This window comes from Sinohyriopsis cumingii, unplaced genomic scaffold (assembly GCF_028554795.1).
Source record: "Sinohyriopsis cumingii isolate HCF-2022 unplaced genomic scaffold, ASM2855479v2 utg000127l, whole genome shotgun sequence".
NCBI classification, from domain to species: Eukaryota; Metazoa; Mollusca; class Bivalvia; order Unionida; family Unionidae; genus Sinohyriopsis; species Sinohyriopsis cumingii.
Window position 1 is genome coordinate 614864 of NW_028315871.1, and position 15458 is coordinate 630321.

The window sequence follows — 15458 nt, forward strand, 5'->3', positions numbered from 1 at the left end:
CAATTTCATTGATATCTGTCACAGATACTCATATCACAATCAAATTTGCATAATTGTTGATATTTCTTTTTAGATGACCCCTCAATATTTAATAGATAAATGACCCAATCTCTCTTTTTCGTGGTACAAATATATATATATATATATATATGTATGGATGTGTGTGTGTGTGTTTTAACACTATTTTGCGATCCATAGTTTCATCTTATGTGCATGCTTGTTGGTGACAAATATGTTTTATTAATATTTAACTGCTTAAAAGGATAATCAGGGCAGAATATAACAATATAACAAGTTTCAGTTTGTAACTAAAATGATGCAAAATATGAAAAGTGTTTATCTAAAATGATAGACTACTCACTTGATCTTCTGGAACAAATTTGCAAAGTGTGTTATGTGGACTGAAAGAATATACTGTATCAAAGAAAGTTATACCTGGATCAACTGAGAAAAAAAAACACATAACCCCAATGAAACATTTAAATGATCATGCTTTTCCATTTCTTTTATGATTAAATATTGGGTAATATTAACTTTGTTAGATGACTAAACCAGCAATCATAAATATATTTTTTGAGATGCTGTCAAACAAATACATATTAGTAATGTCTGCTTGAAAAAAATGAGGTCTACAGTAAACACAGTAGTGGTAATATTGGTGTCATTCCGGATGACTATCATCCAGTAAAGTGTAGGTTTTAGTTGTACATAATATTAAAAATAAATACATAACTCCTACCAAACATATTTAAGTGATCATGATTTTAGAACACTTTCAGTTTTAAATTTTGAGTAATATTAAATTTGTCAGACGACTAAACAAGCAATCTTAAATATATTTTTTGAGATGCGCTGTCAAACAAACACAGCTTAGTAATGTCAGCAATATTGATGTCTATCCTCCAGTAAAGTGGGTTCTAATTGTAGGTAATAGTATTAGTTTCTGAAGAAAATTTAAGACTGATTTAAAAAATAGAAAACAAAATTCTCTGATTTTTTATGAACTCTACTTTGGTAGCATATAAGAAAAATGCTTTAACTATTGTTTGCTTTTATGCCTTGCAACCAAGGCCACTTAGTATTTGTTAAGATTGGTTTTTATTTTTGTTACTTCAGATGCTCCATTGATAGAAGGTCTGACCAGCCCATACAAGGTGATAGAGTACCAACCCCTCAGTGTGACCTGTAAGGTCAGTAGTAACCCACCAGCATATCAGATATTATGGTCCCCCAGTGGGGAGGGCTCTGTACCATCCAGGTTGCTCCTCAGCTCAGTGTCAAGGACCAACAGTGGACCCTACAGCTGTACAGCCTTAAACATTATGACACCGACAGTTGGGGGACAACAAATAGGCAGAAACACAAGTCAGATAGATGTGGATGTTCTTTGTAAGTATTGATAATGCTTTAGTATGTTGGATGCATTTGTAATCAGAGCTAAACTGGGAACTGACGATGAATACACACCAGCACAGATCTTGTAAAGAATTTAAGTTTTTGAAGATTATTAAAATTATATTATGTTGAGGATAAATAAGTAAAAGATTTTATTATGTGTTCTCAAACGCAGCAGCAACAGATACCTTAATAATTAAAGGGATCTCCTTGATGATGCCCTCCTTTAAACTTCAAGAATAAGCATAGCTGCGGATACTAGCCTTGTTTCAATTTTGATTCTAATCAGAGATTTAAAACTGATGTTAGATTCTATTGCTTCAAAGCATGGCATATATATATATAAAGCTGTCTAGTATTTTGAATTGGTTTGAAAACTAAATTCGAGGAGTACATTCTTGGTCTGCTTACAGTGACCAATTTCTCAGATTTTACCTAATTTTAGATGACTATGACTGACTTGTATTAGTGCAACCAATTGTCTATGCATGACAATTCATCCAAGTGCATGTTGAAGCGAAATGAGCAGAGTAGTTTGCTTTTACACTTGTGCAGTGTATTTAGGTAATGTAATTTATTGAATAGCACAATCTTTTTTCATCTTAAATTATAATGTACCATGAAATCACCAGATTTTCCTTTATATTTAAATTTGTCCTATTTATGGAAAAAAGATTCATTATAAAGACAAAATTTATGAAGATTTACTGTCTAGACCATGAAAATTTATGTCTAATTAGAAAACAGCCAGAGAATCGATGTTGGCTGCAGCTATTTAAATAAGTTAATTCCATTCAATAAATTAAAATAGGCTAATATCAACCCAGAAAGAAAGCAAGGACAGTTTAGCTGGTATGTTAAAATTATTACCTATTAAATACAGAAACTGTTTGAGAAAAGCCAAATTAATGTACAGGATATTCCATGATAGTGCTCCTGAATATTTACAATCACTATTCCATTATAAGCTACCTGGCAATACTCCCCACCTGCGATCAGTGTTTACCAAACAGTATAACATTCCCAAACCAAATAAGGAATTGTTCAAAAAAAGTTTCCAATACTTTGGAACTTTGCTCTGGAATAGTATTCCAGTTGAGATTAGATATGCCCACTCTATTTCCTTTTTTCAAACCCAGTATATCCAGTGGCTTCAGAGATGCAGTTAAAATAAATAAATTTCCTTTTTATGAGGGTCTCAAGGTGGATTAGTTCTAGCTAATTGTGTTAACCACGTTGAATAAAATTATTATTATTATTATTATTCATGCATTTATTGGTATTGACATGTCCCGATTACTGGAGAAGGTTATATGAGGTTTACAGTGACTTGACATTACTGCACAATTTATGCACTACAAAAGCATCACATATTCATGAATTGTAAAGTTATTAATTTCCTTATTTTACTTCCCTACACATAAATGTATTATATATGATTTGGGACTATTACCCAGGATTGGAAATATGGCCTCAAGGGAGAATAGTCCTTGACTAATGAGTCACCCTCTGTAAATAAAGCATTATTATTATTATTATTATTACTGGAAAGAACATTTTTAGAAGTTAGTTTGTCTCCATAGCTGGATGAATATAATTTGGAATGTGTTCCCAAACCAGATAAATTATAACTATACTGTTATTGCTATGGGTTATTTACTCCAATAATACCTGAAGCAGTGTCATAGCCATGGTTTAGTGTTTTTACTTTTATTACAACCACTGCATGATTATTTCAATGACTGAAAAGTAAGTCTCATCTGTTGATGCAGATGTCTTTATTTACAAATATGGTAGCTAATGGACACTTAGTCAGCCAGTTAAAACGCTTATGCATCCTGCCTCATGATGTAATTTCAGTAGCTCCACACTGGAGAATGTGATACTGAAATGATATTGCGAGTTGGAATACAACTGAATTGACAAATATTAGTGTTAATCATACAAGCATGAAAGAGTATACATTGATACTAAACAAAGTATGCAACAAGGTAACTAAATGTCGTAATATAAAGACATTACATGTTCAGTGTGTTTCAAAACATACCTCAAGCATGGCAAGCTTTGATAACATGATAGCCTTTGGTTATGAGAGGAAGTCTTCGTTCTTCTCTTCATCATGACACCTCATGTGACTTTTTTAGGGAATATGAGGACAAATGATTAAATATTTGTTACACCCATTTATTATCATTGAAATCATAGACACTGCTGATCTATCAAAAACACTGGGTTTCCCTCCTGTTTTTTTGGTTGATCTTATATTATTTTTAAATGTCACAAATACATATAGTGGTGCCGCAATTCCCTGTTGAGATGATATTTGCCATGCAAATGATCCTGCTGTACCTGTAACTGTGTATGTGGTCATTGTAAACCATGACAGCATTGATTTAACATCGGATACCATAAACAATAGAAGTCGTTTTTGAGCAAGTGATGGTGACATCACTGGCATCCACAGTGCGAGTTTTGATAGTTCCACTTTACCAGCAGTTGCAGTATTATCTCGCCACATTGCATCATCATCATCAGATTTTCTAACAAGCATAACCATGTTTGGCTCTGAATATGACTTTTAACATGCCTGCTTAATCCAAAGATATGTGATAGCAGTATAACAAGTAAATATTCCTCAAGTGTCAGGTTGTTATCGTCATGCTGCGAATCCCAAGTTAAAGTCTGGATTAATGCTTATGACTACCGGGGCTACACTGGCATCTTTCACAGTGGCTCTGTTTTTATTTTGGTCATCTAATGTTATGCTGTACATGATCGTGATGGTCAGTAATATCCTTGGTGAACATCATTAATTGACTGGCGGATCTTGAATAATTGTCAGAGTATCTTGTAAAACTGAGAATTGTCATTGCAAATCAACATTTTTGTGACATACTTCAATTTCTCTGCCCTTGATATATCTAGCACTGCTAAACAGCGCCATAATGCCATTATTAACAAGTCCAGCTTTTTCATTTGCTGTATGTGTACTATTGTTTTTTTTTTATGAGTCTGCCTTGAACTACTATGAATGCTTCAGTGGGCAAGAAATATCTGGATGTATCTTGGACTTGTGGTTCTGTTCATCCATGTGTGTTTGGTTCTCTTGCCTCATAGGAATAATATTGATAATCATGCGCAGACTCGTCTTTGGCTATTGTCTCATCTATGTGAAATATGGAATCAGATACAAGCTTGGACATTTTATTATATCCCTTGTTGTATAATATGTCTAATATGACGATTAATGATGGATCAGCGACATTGACAGGCCAAGCCACTTTCTGCTATTAGATACGCAATTATATTCCAAGATTTTTCACTTGCTAATTCTTTTAATTGCTCATTTGCAGCTTGATTTATTATTTTACTGACACTCAATGACATCACTTTGGCAATTTTACTGGCTGCTGTTTTTTGTCAAATTAATTGTGCTAGTCTTTGTTTGATTGCTTAGAGTGCTTTTCCAGCAGTGACACCAATGGCGCTGGTAGCCTTGTTATGAATGTTGATGCCTTTCATTCCTAATTGCTTTGAAATCAGGATCACTTTTGGGGCTATCCTTCTAAATATGCCTTGAACAACATCGCCTAATCCATCTCCGTAAATATTTGTATATGTCTGTGATCGTGAATTTATCACCCTGACTATCACATGTCCACATTGAGCATTTTGTATGATCATATTATTTTCTTGTCACTGATATAATTGCATACCTAGTCACTATAGTGCCCATTGCTGTAGTAATCACTGGTAATTTGATCAACAAGTGCCCGATAAACATTGATGTCCATGTTACCACCTTCTCTTATTTGCTTTATCTTGTTTTTTGATCAATCAGTGAAATACTTTAAAAGCCATGTTAATTTTAATAAATTTGATACAAGTAGATAGCATGCCTATATATTTATGAACAACAGTTATGTATGTCCTTATTTCCAGATCCCCCATCCATACAGCAACTGACCAGCCCATACAAGGTGATAGAGAACCAACCCCTCAATGTGACCTGTCAGGTCAGTAGTAACCCACCACCAGACAAGATTTCCTGGGCCCCCAGTGGGGAGAGTTCTGTACCATCCACATTGTACTTCAGTTCTTTGTCGAGAAACAAAAGTGGGACCTACACTTGTACAGCCCAAAATACTATGAAACCAACAGTTGGAGGGAATCAGACAGGCATGAACACAAGTCAGATGCAGGTTGATGTTCTGTGTAAGTATTGTTAAATGAATTTAGAGTTACAAGTATCATGGATGCTTTTGTAATTATTATTAAGTGTTAAATTTGTCAACTTTTGTGTCATGTATTTTGTATTTTTGTGTGAATACATCAAGAAACATTATGACACCAACAGTTAGAAAAAAATAGACAGACATGAACACAAGTCAGATACAGGTTGATGTTCTGTGTAAGTATTGATAAATACTTTATTACAGTGTTACAAGTAGCATCGATTGGTTATAGTTATTAATAAGCACTAAATTTGTAAACTTTTGTGTCCTGTAGTTGTATTTATGAGTATGGCCAGAAATACCATTAATTTAATTCAGTCTATGTAACCACAGGTAAACACAGATCTTATGGTTTATTGTAGCTTTTTTAAAATGCTCATGTCAGCAAAACATGGACTGGCATATAATTAGTATGATGACATTCGTGTGCAATCTGTACTACAGATAATTAATGAAGTTATTAATTGCTAACATCTGACATAAATGTGGAGATCTGAAATAAAATGCTGACTTTTTTACCACGTTTATTTTAGCTAATATATTTAATGCCACTGTTGGGAATCTTAAGTAATTAGATTCTTGTACAGTCTTAAGGCGCCATATCAAAGCATATAATTCTCATCAATTAGGGATTAGGCACTTGACCAAAGCCAATGACTAAACCTGACAAGGCTGCCAAAATCGCGGCATAGAAGCCACTTGGTCTTGGTGAACTTGGTCTTGTGGTATGAAATGAAATTATCAAAGTTAGGGTGAATGGTGATGTTATTAAAGCACATGTTATGATGACTGGTGTCAGAAGTATTGATACACAATTGTGGTATTCAGCACAGGTGGTATTAGACACAATTGTGGATGATTTCAATGGTGGTTACTTTTTTTTAGATAGCCATTTGGCGATTTCCATGTAGACCTTTATACCTTGTTGAGAGATAAACCTTCCTCTTGAGACCACCCTGACAAGCATGCTGATTCAGTTCGCCCTTTCACATATGGAAAGTCTAGGTCAATCTTTACAACTGGTAGTAAATCTTTAGCCCTATTGGTAAACTGGACTTTCACTATCTCACCTGTTGTAACCTCCATGCTTGCTGATATCTTCCAAGGTCAAGAATGCATGCTCCAGTGCTAAAAAAGAAAATAAATATATATATATATATATATATATATATATATATATATATATATATATATATATATACCTCTTCCTCGATAACTCATGCACATCGGGGTCCAACAACATCGACCTCACTATAAGTGAGGCGCGAGTTATCGAGGGACCTATTAAAAAAGCCAAAATGTAACGGCAAAAGGGGGTGGGTGGGTTGGCAGGTTATAGTGTTTAATACTCAATTTACCGTATATGTTGGGACATCGCATTTGTTGGGACAACATGAATTAATTTTTAAAGTAATTTTTTTAAGCACCATATATACTGGGACACATCGTTTTTTTCTAGTCGTAAGTTGTGGGACACATTTTAAATCATTTGAAAATTACATGTTGGAAAATGCACTCCAACTGAAATTATATTTTAAAAAAATCTAACACTGTGTACTTGATAAAACTCTTTAATCCACTGCAGCAGCATCTCATCAACACAACCCTTCTTCTGCACACTTATGATCTATTCATTTGGTACATATTTTTTTAGCTTTCTGATACCGTGAAAAATTGTTAGAGGCAACATATAACTGAAGCAGAACGTGCAAGGACAAAAGTCAGATTTTTCCAAATCTGCACTAGTCTTCTAATTCTCACACTTTTGACCCCCATCTTACCGTCAGTCCATCCAGGAATGTGATCCAAGTACACTAGAGTTTCCTCCATGTTAATGATCATATTGTTGCTGGGTAATCGATGTTCGCACATAAGCGCTATATTGTGTCACTTTAGAAACTGTTTCATTGTTTCACTTTATTTTCAACAACAATAAAAAATTGGCACACTTAAAAGAATCCATAGTTGGCTTCTGAGGTAAGCTTGCTGTGCAATAAAATAACATTTGTATTACTATTGATATCCTTTAAAAAAAATCCATCTTCGGAGTCCAAGGTCGGCTTCCGAGGTCGGCTTGCTTTGTAATAAAAATGACCTTTGTCTTCGATGTCCTGTTGGTAAGTTCAAAGAAGAAGTGTACTGCTTGCTGCCAGTTGTGTTTATTTACCACCATGCCTTCTATGTGCTTGGCATCTGTAGTAATAACTAATATAAAGGTGCACTGGTGTCTGCGGGTAAATAGTAATGATACTTTTGTAACCCGCGCTGGCAAAAAGATTGTCACTTGCACTCAAGTGAAGGTGTTTTTCAAATAATGATTTTTATTTGCGAGATACTGTCATACAGTAGACCTGGATATAACTCAATCTTGGCTATTTCGCACCTAACACCATGTGCATGAATGGCAGTTGTCTTCAATATATCGGTTAATTATTTCCTTCTCGTTTGTGAAATCATTTGCTTTTCTTCTGGCCTTCTCAAATTCATCAAATGATTTTAATTTCTCCAAATATTCTAGGTGACACTGGGTCATGGACATCTGTACACAAAGCACTATATTCTGTCACTTTAAAATTTGTTCCATTGTTTCAATTTATTTTCTAAATTCCCGTGAATACAGGTGAAAAGGAACCCAACGTTACTTCCATATCTCGGCTTGTATATTCAAAAAAAAGGGCTCACTTCACAGAATCCATAGCTTCCGATGTCGGCTTGCTTTGCAATAAAATGACCTTTGTATTGATAACCTTTACAAAAAAATGTAACCAAAGTTGGCTTCTGAGATGAGCTTGCTTTGTAATGAAAGTTATGTTTTGTCTTTCATGTCCTGTCAGTAGGTTCGAAGAAGGAGTTAACTGCTCACTGCCATTCATGTTTATTCACCACCAGTTCTTCTACGTGCTTGGCATATGTGGTTACAATTAATACAAAGGAGCATTGATGTCTGTGGGTAAATAGTAAGGACACGTTTGTAACCTGAGCTGGTGAAAAGATAATTCAATCCTGATTATTTTGCACCCAACACCGTGTCATGCGTGAATGGCATCTTCAAGATATAGGTTGACTATTTCCCTCTTGTTTGCGATTTTGTTGGCTAAAAGTTTTATTCTGATAACATGTTCAAACCTTTGAGCACAACCAAAATGAACAACGTGGTGTATGGTATCGGACATAATTGATACAAGCTACAGTATGGAAGCCTACACTACTTATTCGGATTTTGTGGATATATTTTATTCTTTAATGCTTATGTTAGAAAAAGGAATAAGTGATAACTACACAAGGTTAGTTTCTTTCTTTTCATTATCAATTAAGCGTTTTTTTAAATCTATCTTATTGCAATTTGAAGTTGGGGGGGGGGGCAAGCACAAATGCAATACAATTTTTTTTCATTTCTTAAGTCTTGGGACATAAGACCAAAGTGAAAAAATATTTCACCATAAGTTCTGGGACAGGAACAAAAATAATTATATTATTGTATCCCAACATATATGGTAAATAAGATATAATCGAGCTGAGATTAACTGTGGATAAATATCTCGTCATAATGATATACTTTAATTTTTCCTCATAGAGGAACATTATTTTCAGGATAAATTACAGTATATTGAGGACATCACTAATTTGTGTCGAATTGGATACATTCTAGTTTTATTTTTTGATCCAACTTAGACGGTTTTTCTTAATACAAAAGACACGCTGAAATGGGGTTGGTCCCTTCCAACCCAAGTGGCTGGACACAAGTGTACACTCTTGTAACATTTGGCCATGCATGCTGATATCTTCCAAGGTCAAGAACGCGTGCTCCAGTGCTAAAAACATCTGATAGCTTGACGCCCCGAGCCCCTTTAATTTTAGATCAGGTGCTTCCTGTATTCAAAGTGTGGTACCTGTTGTGCTTGTCGAAAAGAATTCAAATTTGCCTGAGGAAACTTGGATTGTGCTGAATGAAATGTGTAAATATATTTTTAAGATGTAGACATACCTGCCATAACATGGTGCAATCTAAATCAGATCATCACTGTCCTATGTGAAATTGAAATTTGATTTTAATCAAACTGTGGCATGGCGTATGATGCTATAATACAATTTTGTACTCCCAAACCCTTGACGTCGTCATATTTCGAGAAAACATAATTTCTAGTAATCTTCAAAACTAGAAAGAAAAAAGACAAAACACCATTTTCAGTATGTGACAGTTACATGTAGCATGTATAAATGGTTGTTGTTGTTGTTGTAGGGTTTATATATATTAAAAAAAGCACATGGGAGGGCTATTAATTATTTGCACATACTGCAAGCGACATATCCATATACATCAACTTAGTTCTAACCAGGATCCACTCAGAGTATCCAGCAGAGAAATTTGAACACAAGATCCATCCAGTCCCTAGTGAGTGTCTTGATGAACTCTAATGACATTTGTATTATCTTCAAACCCCTTTGAACCCTATTGAAATTATGTTCAAGTTGTAACTATTGCAACATTTGTGACAGTATTAAAAAGGGGGAAATTTTGGGCATGTGGAAACTTGAATCCAAGCTTGTGGAATTTCAGTCAGGGATTGTGAGTTAAGTTACCAGCCCTGGGCCTGTGTAAAAAAAAAAAAAACATTTTTTTTCAGCCTTGTGCTCTGCTAGGAACACAGATAAATCTTTCCAATATTTACTTAAAACGTATTCTCTCAACATCTCATTTCATTTGCCCTCATATGTTAATGCTGTACACATCATTTTGATCCACTTGTCAAAAAGGGTCCGTACAGTTGAATGAATATGTTTGATTACTCTTTCAAGAGTTTTCAGAAACTTTCAGCTAACAGTTCAAAGTGCCATAACTGTACTCTTGACAGACATCATAGTCATCTACGTCATTTTGTGTCATATTATGGCAGGCATCTTTTGTGGCTCTCCTCAAGAATACTAAGAAGTTGAGAACCCATTGGTATCTGGTTATCTGATGCACAAGTGCCAACTTTTCATACTGTGTCAAAAAGGTGTCACAAAACAATACACATGCAGTAAAAGTCTGAATTTCTCCCCAAAATTCAGCTTAAATATTATATACCAAACAAGGCCTAACTTCTATTATGGCACACCCAATTAACCATGTTAAGAGAATACTAAGGTAATTTTCCCCCTGAATTTCACAAATTCAGAATGCAAACTTTTTTCACCCCATCATATAGATAATAGCAAAGGCATGTTTCAGTAACTTCCCTTTTGGCAGAAATATTTGGACTGCCTAATGCTGTGAGGGAGATTATTTTAAAACCCTGAACTCTGTCTAACCAATCAGGTTTACTTCTTTAACTGCCAGAGATTTGTATCACTCCCATAGAAGTCTGGATAATCCTTTCTAGTCTGTTTCAAATGGTCCCGACTTCCTAAAATTTGGTCTTGGTTTGTCTCAATTTTAGTCATTTTTACCTTGTGTTAATGCTCCTGTTCCTAATTGACCTAATTAAGATTCAGTTCATGCCCCAAACAGATGTTAATAGTTACTAGCTACCAAGTTTATTTTGAAGCTATCCCATTCATTAATTTTAAGTTTATATGTCACGCTGACTACAAAAGAATGTTACACTGTGAAATTTTCTCTAAAACATTTTGCACCATTACACTGAAGTTAGAACTTCATTGCAGGCTGAACGTAGATGTCTTCTCATTACAACATTATACAGAGAGGACATTTTTCATTCTTTGCAAAATACAAAGTGATTCAAGGGGGAATCATAATAATCACAGTGAATGTCATCCGTGGTTATAAGCCGTAACCATGTTATAGAACCTTAGAATTATATTGGATGCTATTAAGAATCTTTGCAATGAACTATAAGATAAACAACTCCTTTGATCAATTGACAATGTACTTACTCATATTTATTATTGTTACATTAGAATCTAAATCAGTTTTTGTTCAGAACTTTGTTTTATTATGGTATGAAGGTAATATATGTTATGGCAAATAAATTTGTCAGCAATTCATTTATTTTCCATCAAATCCAGAATCAGAAGTCTAGAATGAATCTTGTTACCTTCTGCAGCTAATTACAGTTAATGAAACTAAAATAGAAATCTTTCTGTGTCAAAATAAAATATGACTTCTTAGCTTTTGAACATGTCACAAGGGCTTCATCAGAGGAAATTTCTCAGAGAAAGGCCTTGTGGGAAGGTTGAAAGCTAATGGGTCATAATTTGTTTTGTTAAAGAAAGGTATGTAATCTTGATTGCCACTGAGTCAAAATATTCTCTATAGCTTGTTTTGTTCAAGATTCATTTGCTTCAAAAAGATCATGAGGCCTTGCAAGCTTAAGCAACCTAATATCCTTTTTCAAGGATTTTAAGCCTTCATGGGTAGGATTTAAAACTATGTTCTCCACTTTATTTGACATAATGAATGCTTGATGATTTCACAAAAGATTTCTCAAATATGTAAAATTAAAATCTTTACCAGGTACAGTGTACATTTGGAATCAAAGTAAATGTAAATTTTAAAGAAACTTTCTTAATAGCAGTGAAATGGTTTTTAAAAAATTCAGATTCTCAACAATCCATGGTTGATGTTACAACTATGTGATTTTGAACTAGGTAACATAATGAAGTGAAACCAACAATAGTAGTAAAATTCAACAAATAATTGATTTAACTTAAAAAGTACAAATTTAAGAGGAACTTAGAGTATTGTGAATTAAGTCTCAAGTGATCACAAATGTTCTAGACATAACTATAAACTGTGACACTGTAGACATCATAGTGATATGACTGAATTTTTTTTAAAGCTATGTTAAAAATCCAAATCACACACACACACACACACACACACACCAAATGTTCTGTTACAATTACAAAAGAATAATGTTAGAATCAATTCCGATATTGAATGTTTTGATGCACCAACAGTCTTGAATAGATTGATGTACTAGTGGAATTGATGTATCGCAGTGATATAATCCCGAATGTCTTTGAATGAATAATCCCCAAGTAATATTTTAGTCCAAAAAGTCAATGAGCACTTTGTAATTCCAATAATTTAAATGATTCCTTGCAAATTATATATTATTATAGTGAGGCTGACTTGAATGGATTGTGCCGGTTTGTACACGTGGGTGAGATCGGATAGGTATGTTGGACTAGAGTCTGACAGTGAAACATAGCACAGAGAACAAATTTTGTGTTTGATTCTGGATCGAATGGATGGCCAGTGTAGGGTACTTAGCAGCGGGAAGGTTTGCTCTGTGCTGTAATAGAGTCACTTGGGGTTGCTATTTGGAATTGGATGAAACATGATGAATAAAACTATAGATTAAATATCTTGTATCTTTTTAACAAGATGTCATTCCAAAACTAGGATTATACAGTAGGAATAGTGCAGATTCATTTGAGAAGTTCTATCTGAGACCTCACGACTTGAGGCCTAAACAAAGAAAGAGAGAGTGTATAGAGAGGTAGAAGATGAAAAGACTACTTGGAAAATTACTCAAGTCTGTTTACATTTCAGCAGATGAGCAATTCTGTTATCATTTGAGCCTCTTGTTGTTCTTTTTGTTCTGTTCAGTTCATAAAACCTGTGTAGATATGAAGAGAATTTGATATGGTTGCCTTTGATGCAGTGTTTTATATTATACGTCACTCTGCCTGTTAACAAATTTCTTCTGTGTATTAAGTTTTAGATATATGTTGTGTATGCAGATGACAAGATATTGTGTCATTATTGATTCAGCTGTGTAATTTTCCTGTTCTTTCCCCATTTAGAAAAGTGTATTTACATATATCTTCCAAACTGTTTTGAGATACCTTGATGAAACTTTGTATAAATTTGTATTAGGATTTGGATTTACTTCACAGTCATATCTTGTTTGCTTGGTATTTATAGAAGAGAATAATATTTGTTTTCAGATCCTCCATTGATACAGGGGTTGACCAGCCCATACAGAGTGATAGATAACCAACCCCTCAGTGTGACCTGTCGGGTCAATAGTAACCCACCACCTGACCAGATATATTGGACTCCTAGTGGGGAAGGTTCAGTGCCTTCTATGTTATACTTTAGCTCTGTATCAAGGAACAAAAGTGGGACTTACAGCTGTACAGCCCAAAACACCATGATACCAACTGTTGGGGCACAACAGACAAGCATGAACACAAGTCAGATACAGGTTGATGTTCTGTGTAAGTATTGTTAAATCAATTTAGAGATTCAAGTAGCACAGATCTTTTAGTAGTTATTAATAAGTATTAAATTTGTCAACTTTGGGTATCCTGTATTTTGTATTTGTGTGTGAGTACAACCAGAAACACTATGACATCAACAGTTGGACGAAATCAGACAGGCATGAACACAAGTCAGATACATGTTGATGTTCTGTGGAAGTATTAATAATACTTTCATTCAATTTACATATAGGATGGGTTGGTTGCAGTTATTAATAAGCACTGAATTTTGAAGAATCTCCTGTCAGTTGGACCCACATGTAGCATAAATTAACTTTTATGTCATAAAGTTTGGAAACGTGTGTGTATGTGTGTAGGCTGACATGAACATGTGGGGTGAACAGTTTTATTTTGGTTTTGTTGGTTTAATGCCATTTTTCTACACATACAGCCTATATATGGCAGCCAACATATATACTAAAGAAGAACCCGGGAAGAACCACTGACCCAGGTGAATGTAGCTAATAGTAACAAGATGTAATTTGTTTTGCACAAAAAATATTTAAACACAGTTCAAAGCAACATTCAGTGCAACACAACTCATTCAATACATCATAAAACAAGGTGGTCTGTTAACATCAAATATTTTTGATGCTGTGATGACCTGTGGGAGAATCGATTGTTTATTAACAAATGACCAGCTTTCTTAGCAGGATCAATCATTGACTCTTCCAGAACTGAGGACAGACATGGTGGAATAGATATACAGAGACCAGTATTTTTTACAGCATACATATGGGGAATAAACAGCTCATACACCACTCCTTGATAACTCACGCCCTGAAAACTCATGAACCCGATTATAACATGAGGTCAGGCATGGATCCCTTTTTTTAAAACATAAAATACCATAAAAAATTGATCCCTATTTGTTGAACTTGAAGAAAATCGTGATCAAAATTGGTAACAGAAACTTTGATGTATCACTCGTTTTGTCGTCAAATATGGTGGATAGGACCTGGAAATTTTAATCAACACTATGAAATATCAAATTTAAAAATAGGTTATACAATTTTTTACATTTTCTTTCCAAACGACATTCCTATTACATCGCAATTAACGATATATAAAGAAATTTTGATCAATGCAAATGTCACTTACGCTGATTGGAGGCAATACTTTAATAAATAAATACAAATGAATTTTTAAAAAATATCTAGTGAAATTTTTGTTCTAGTTCCTACTTTTAGTTCCTTTTAAGTGTAATCATCATAAATGCAATGTGCCCTCTTTTAACTAAACGTAAAATGCGTCAATTTACCATAACAGCTATATCCGTGAGCGTTTCTTTGAGAACCTAATTAAGTGCTGACTGTGTTTTGATAACAGACTTCTGGAAGTATTTGTTGTATTGTTGCACTGAATTAAAAGCTGGCCTCCTTTGAATTATGTTAATTATGTCTTTTGAATCAAAAAAAGGAGGTGGAGTAAAAGAAAAGTTAAAAGGCACAAAAATCCTACAAACTTAAAATATTGTGGCCCCGGTCATATGTTGGGTGAACTCACTTCATTTGATCAATCGCACACTTATACATGTTATTGTGAATGTATCATAAACTACCTTAAATTTACCGACTTTTCCATAACTGATCAAAGCAGCCAAGCGAAATGATT

At 34.3% G+C, this 15458-nt stretch overlaps 1 protein-coding gene across 2 annotated transcripts in view; it reads left to right on the plus strand.

Annotated features, from left to right (window-relative positions):
* Window positions 1-15458, plus strand: part of LOC149774831 (hemicentin-1-like) — a 162137-nt gene that overhangs the window by 48339 nt on the left and 98340 nt on the right. The window contains exons 6-8 of one of the 2 annotated variants that reach the window (XM_089944677.1): window positions 1117-1389; window positions 5338-5610; window positions 13530-13802. In XM_089944677.1, the coding sequence (XP_089800803.1) occupies window positions 1117-1389; window positions 5338-5610; window positions 13530-13802 (819 nt within the window). The remainder of the gene's footprint in view (window positions 1-1116; window positions 1390-5337; window positions 5611-13529; window positions 13803-15458) is intronic. The other variant, XM_089944678.1, reaches the window with a different exon arrangement.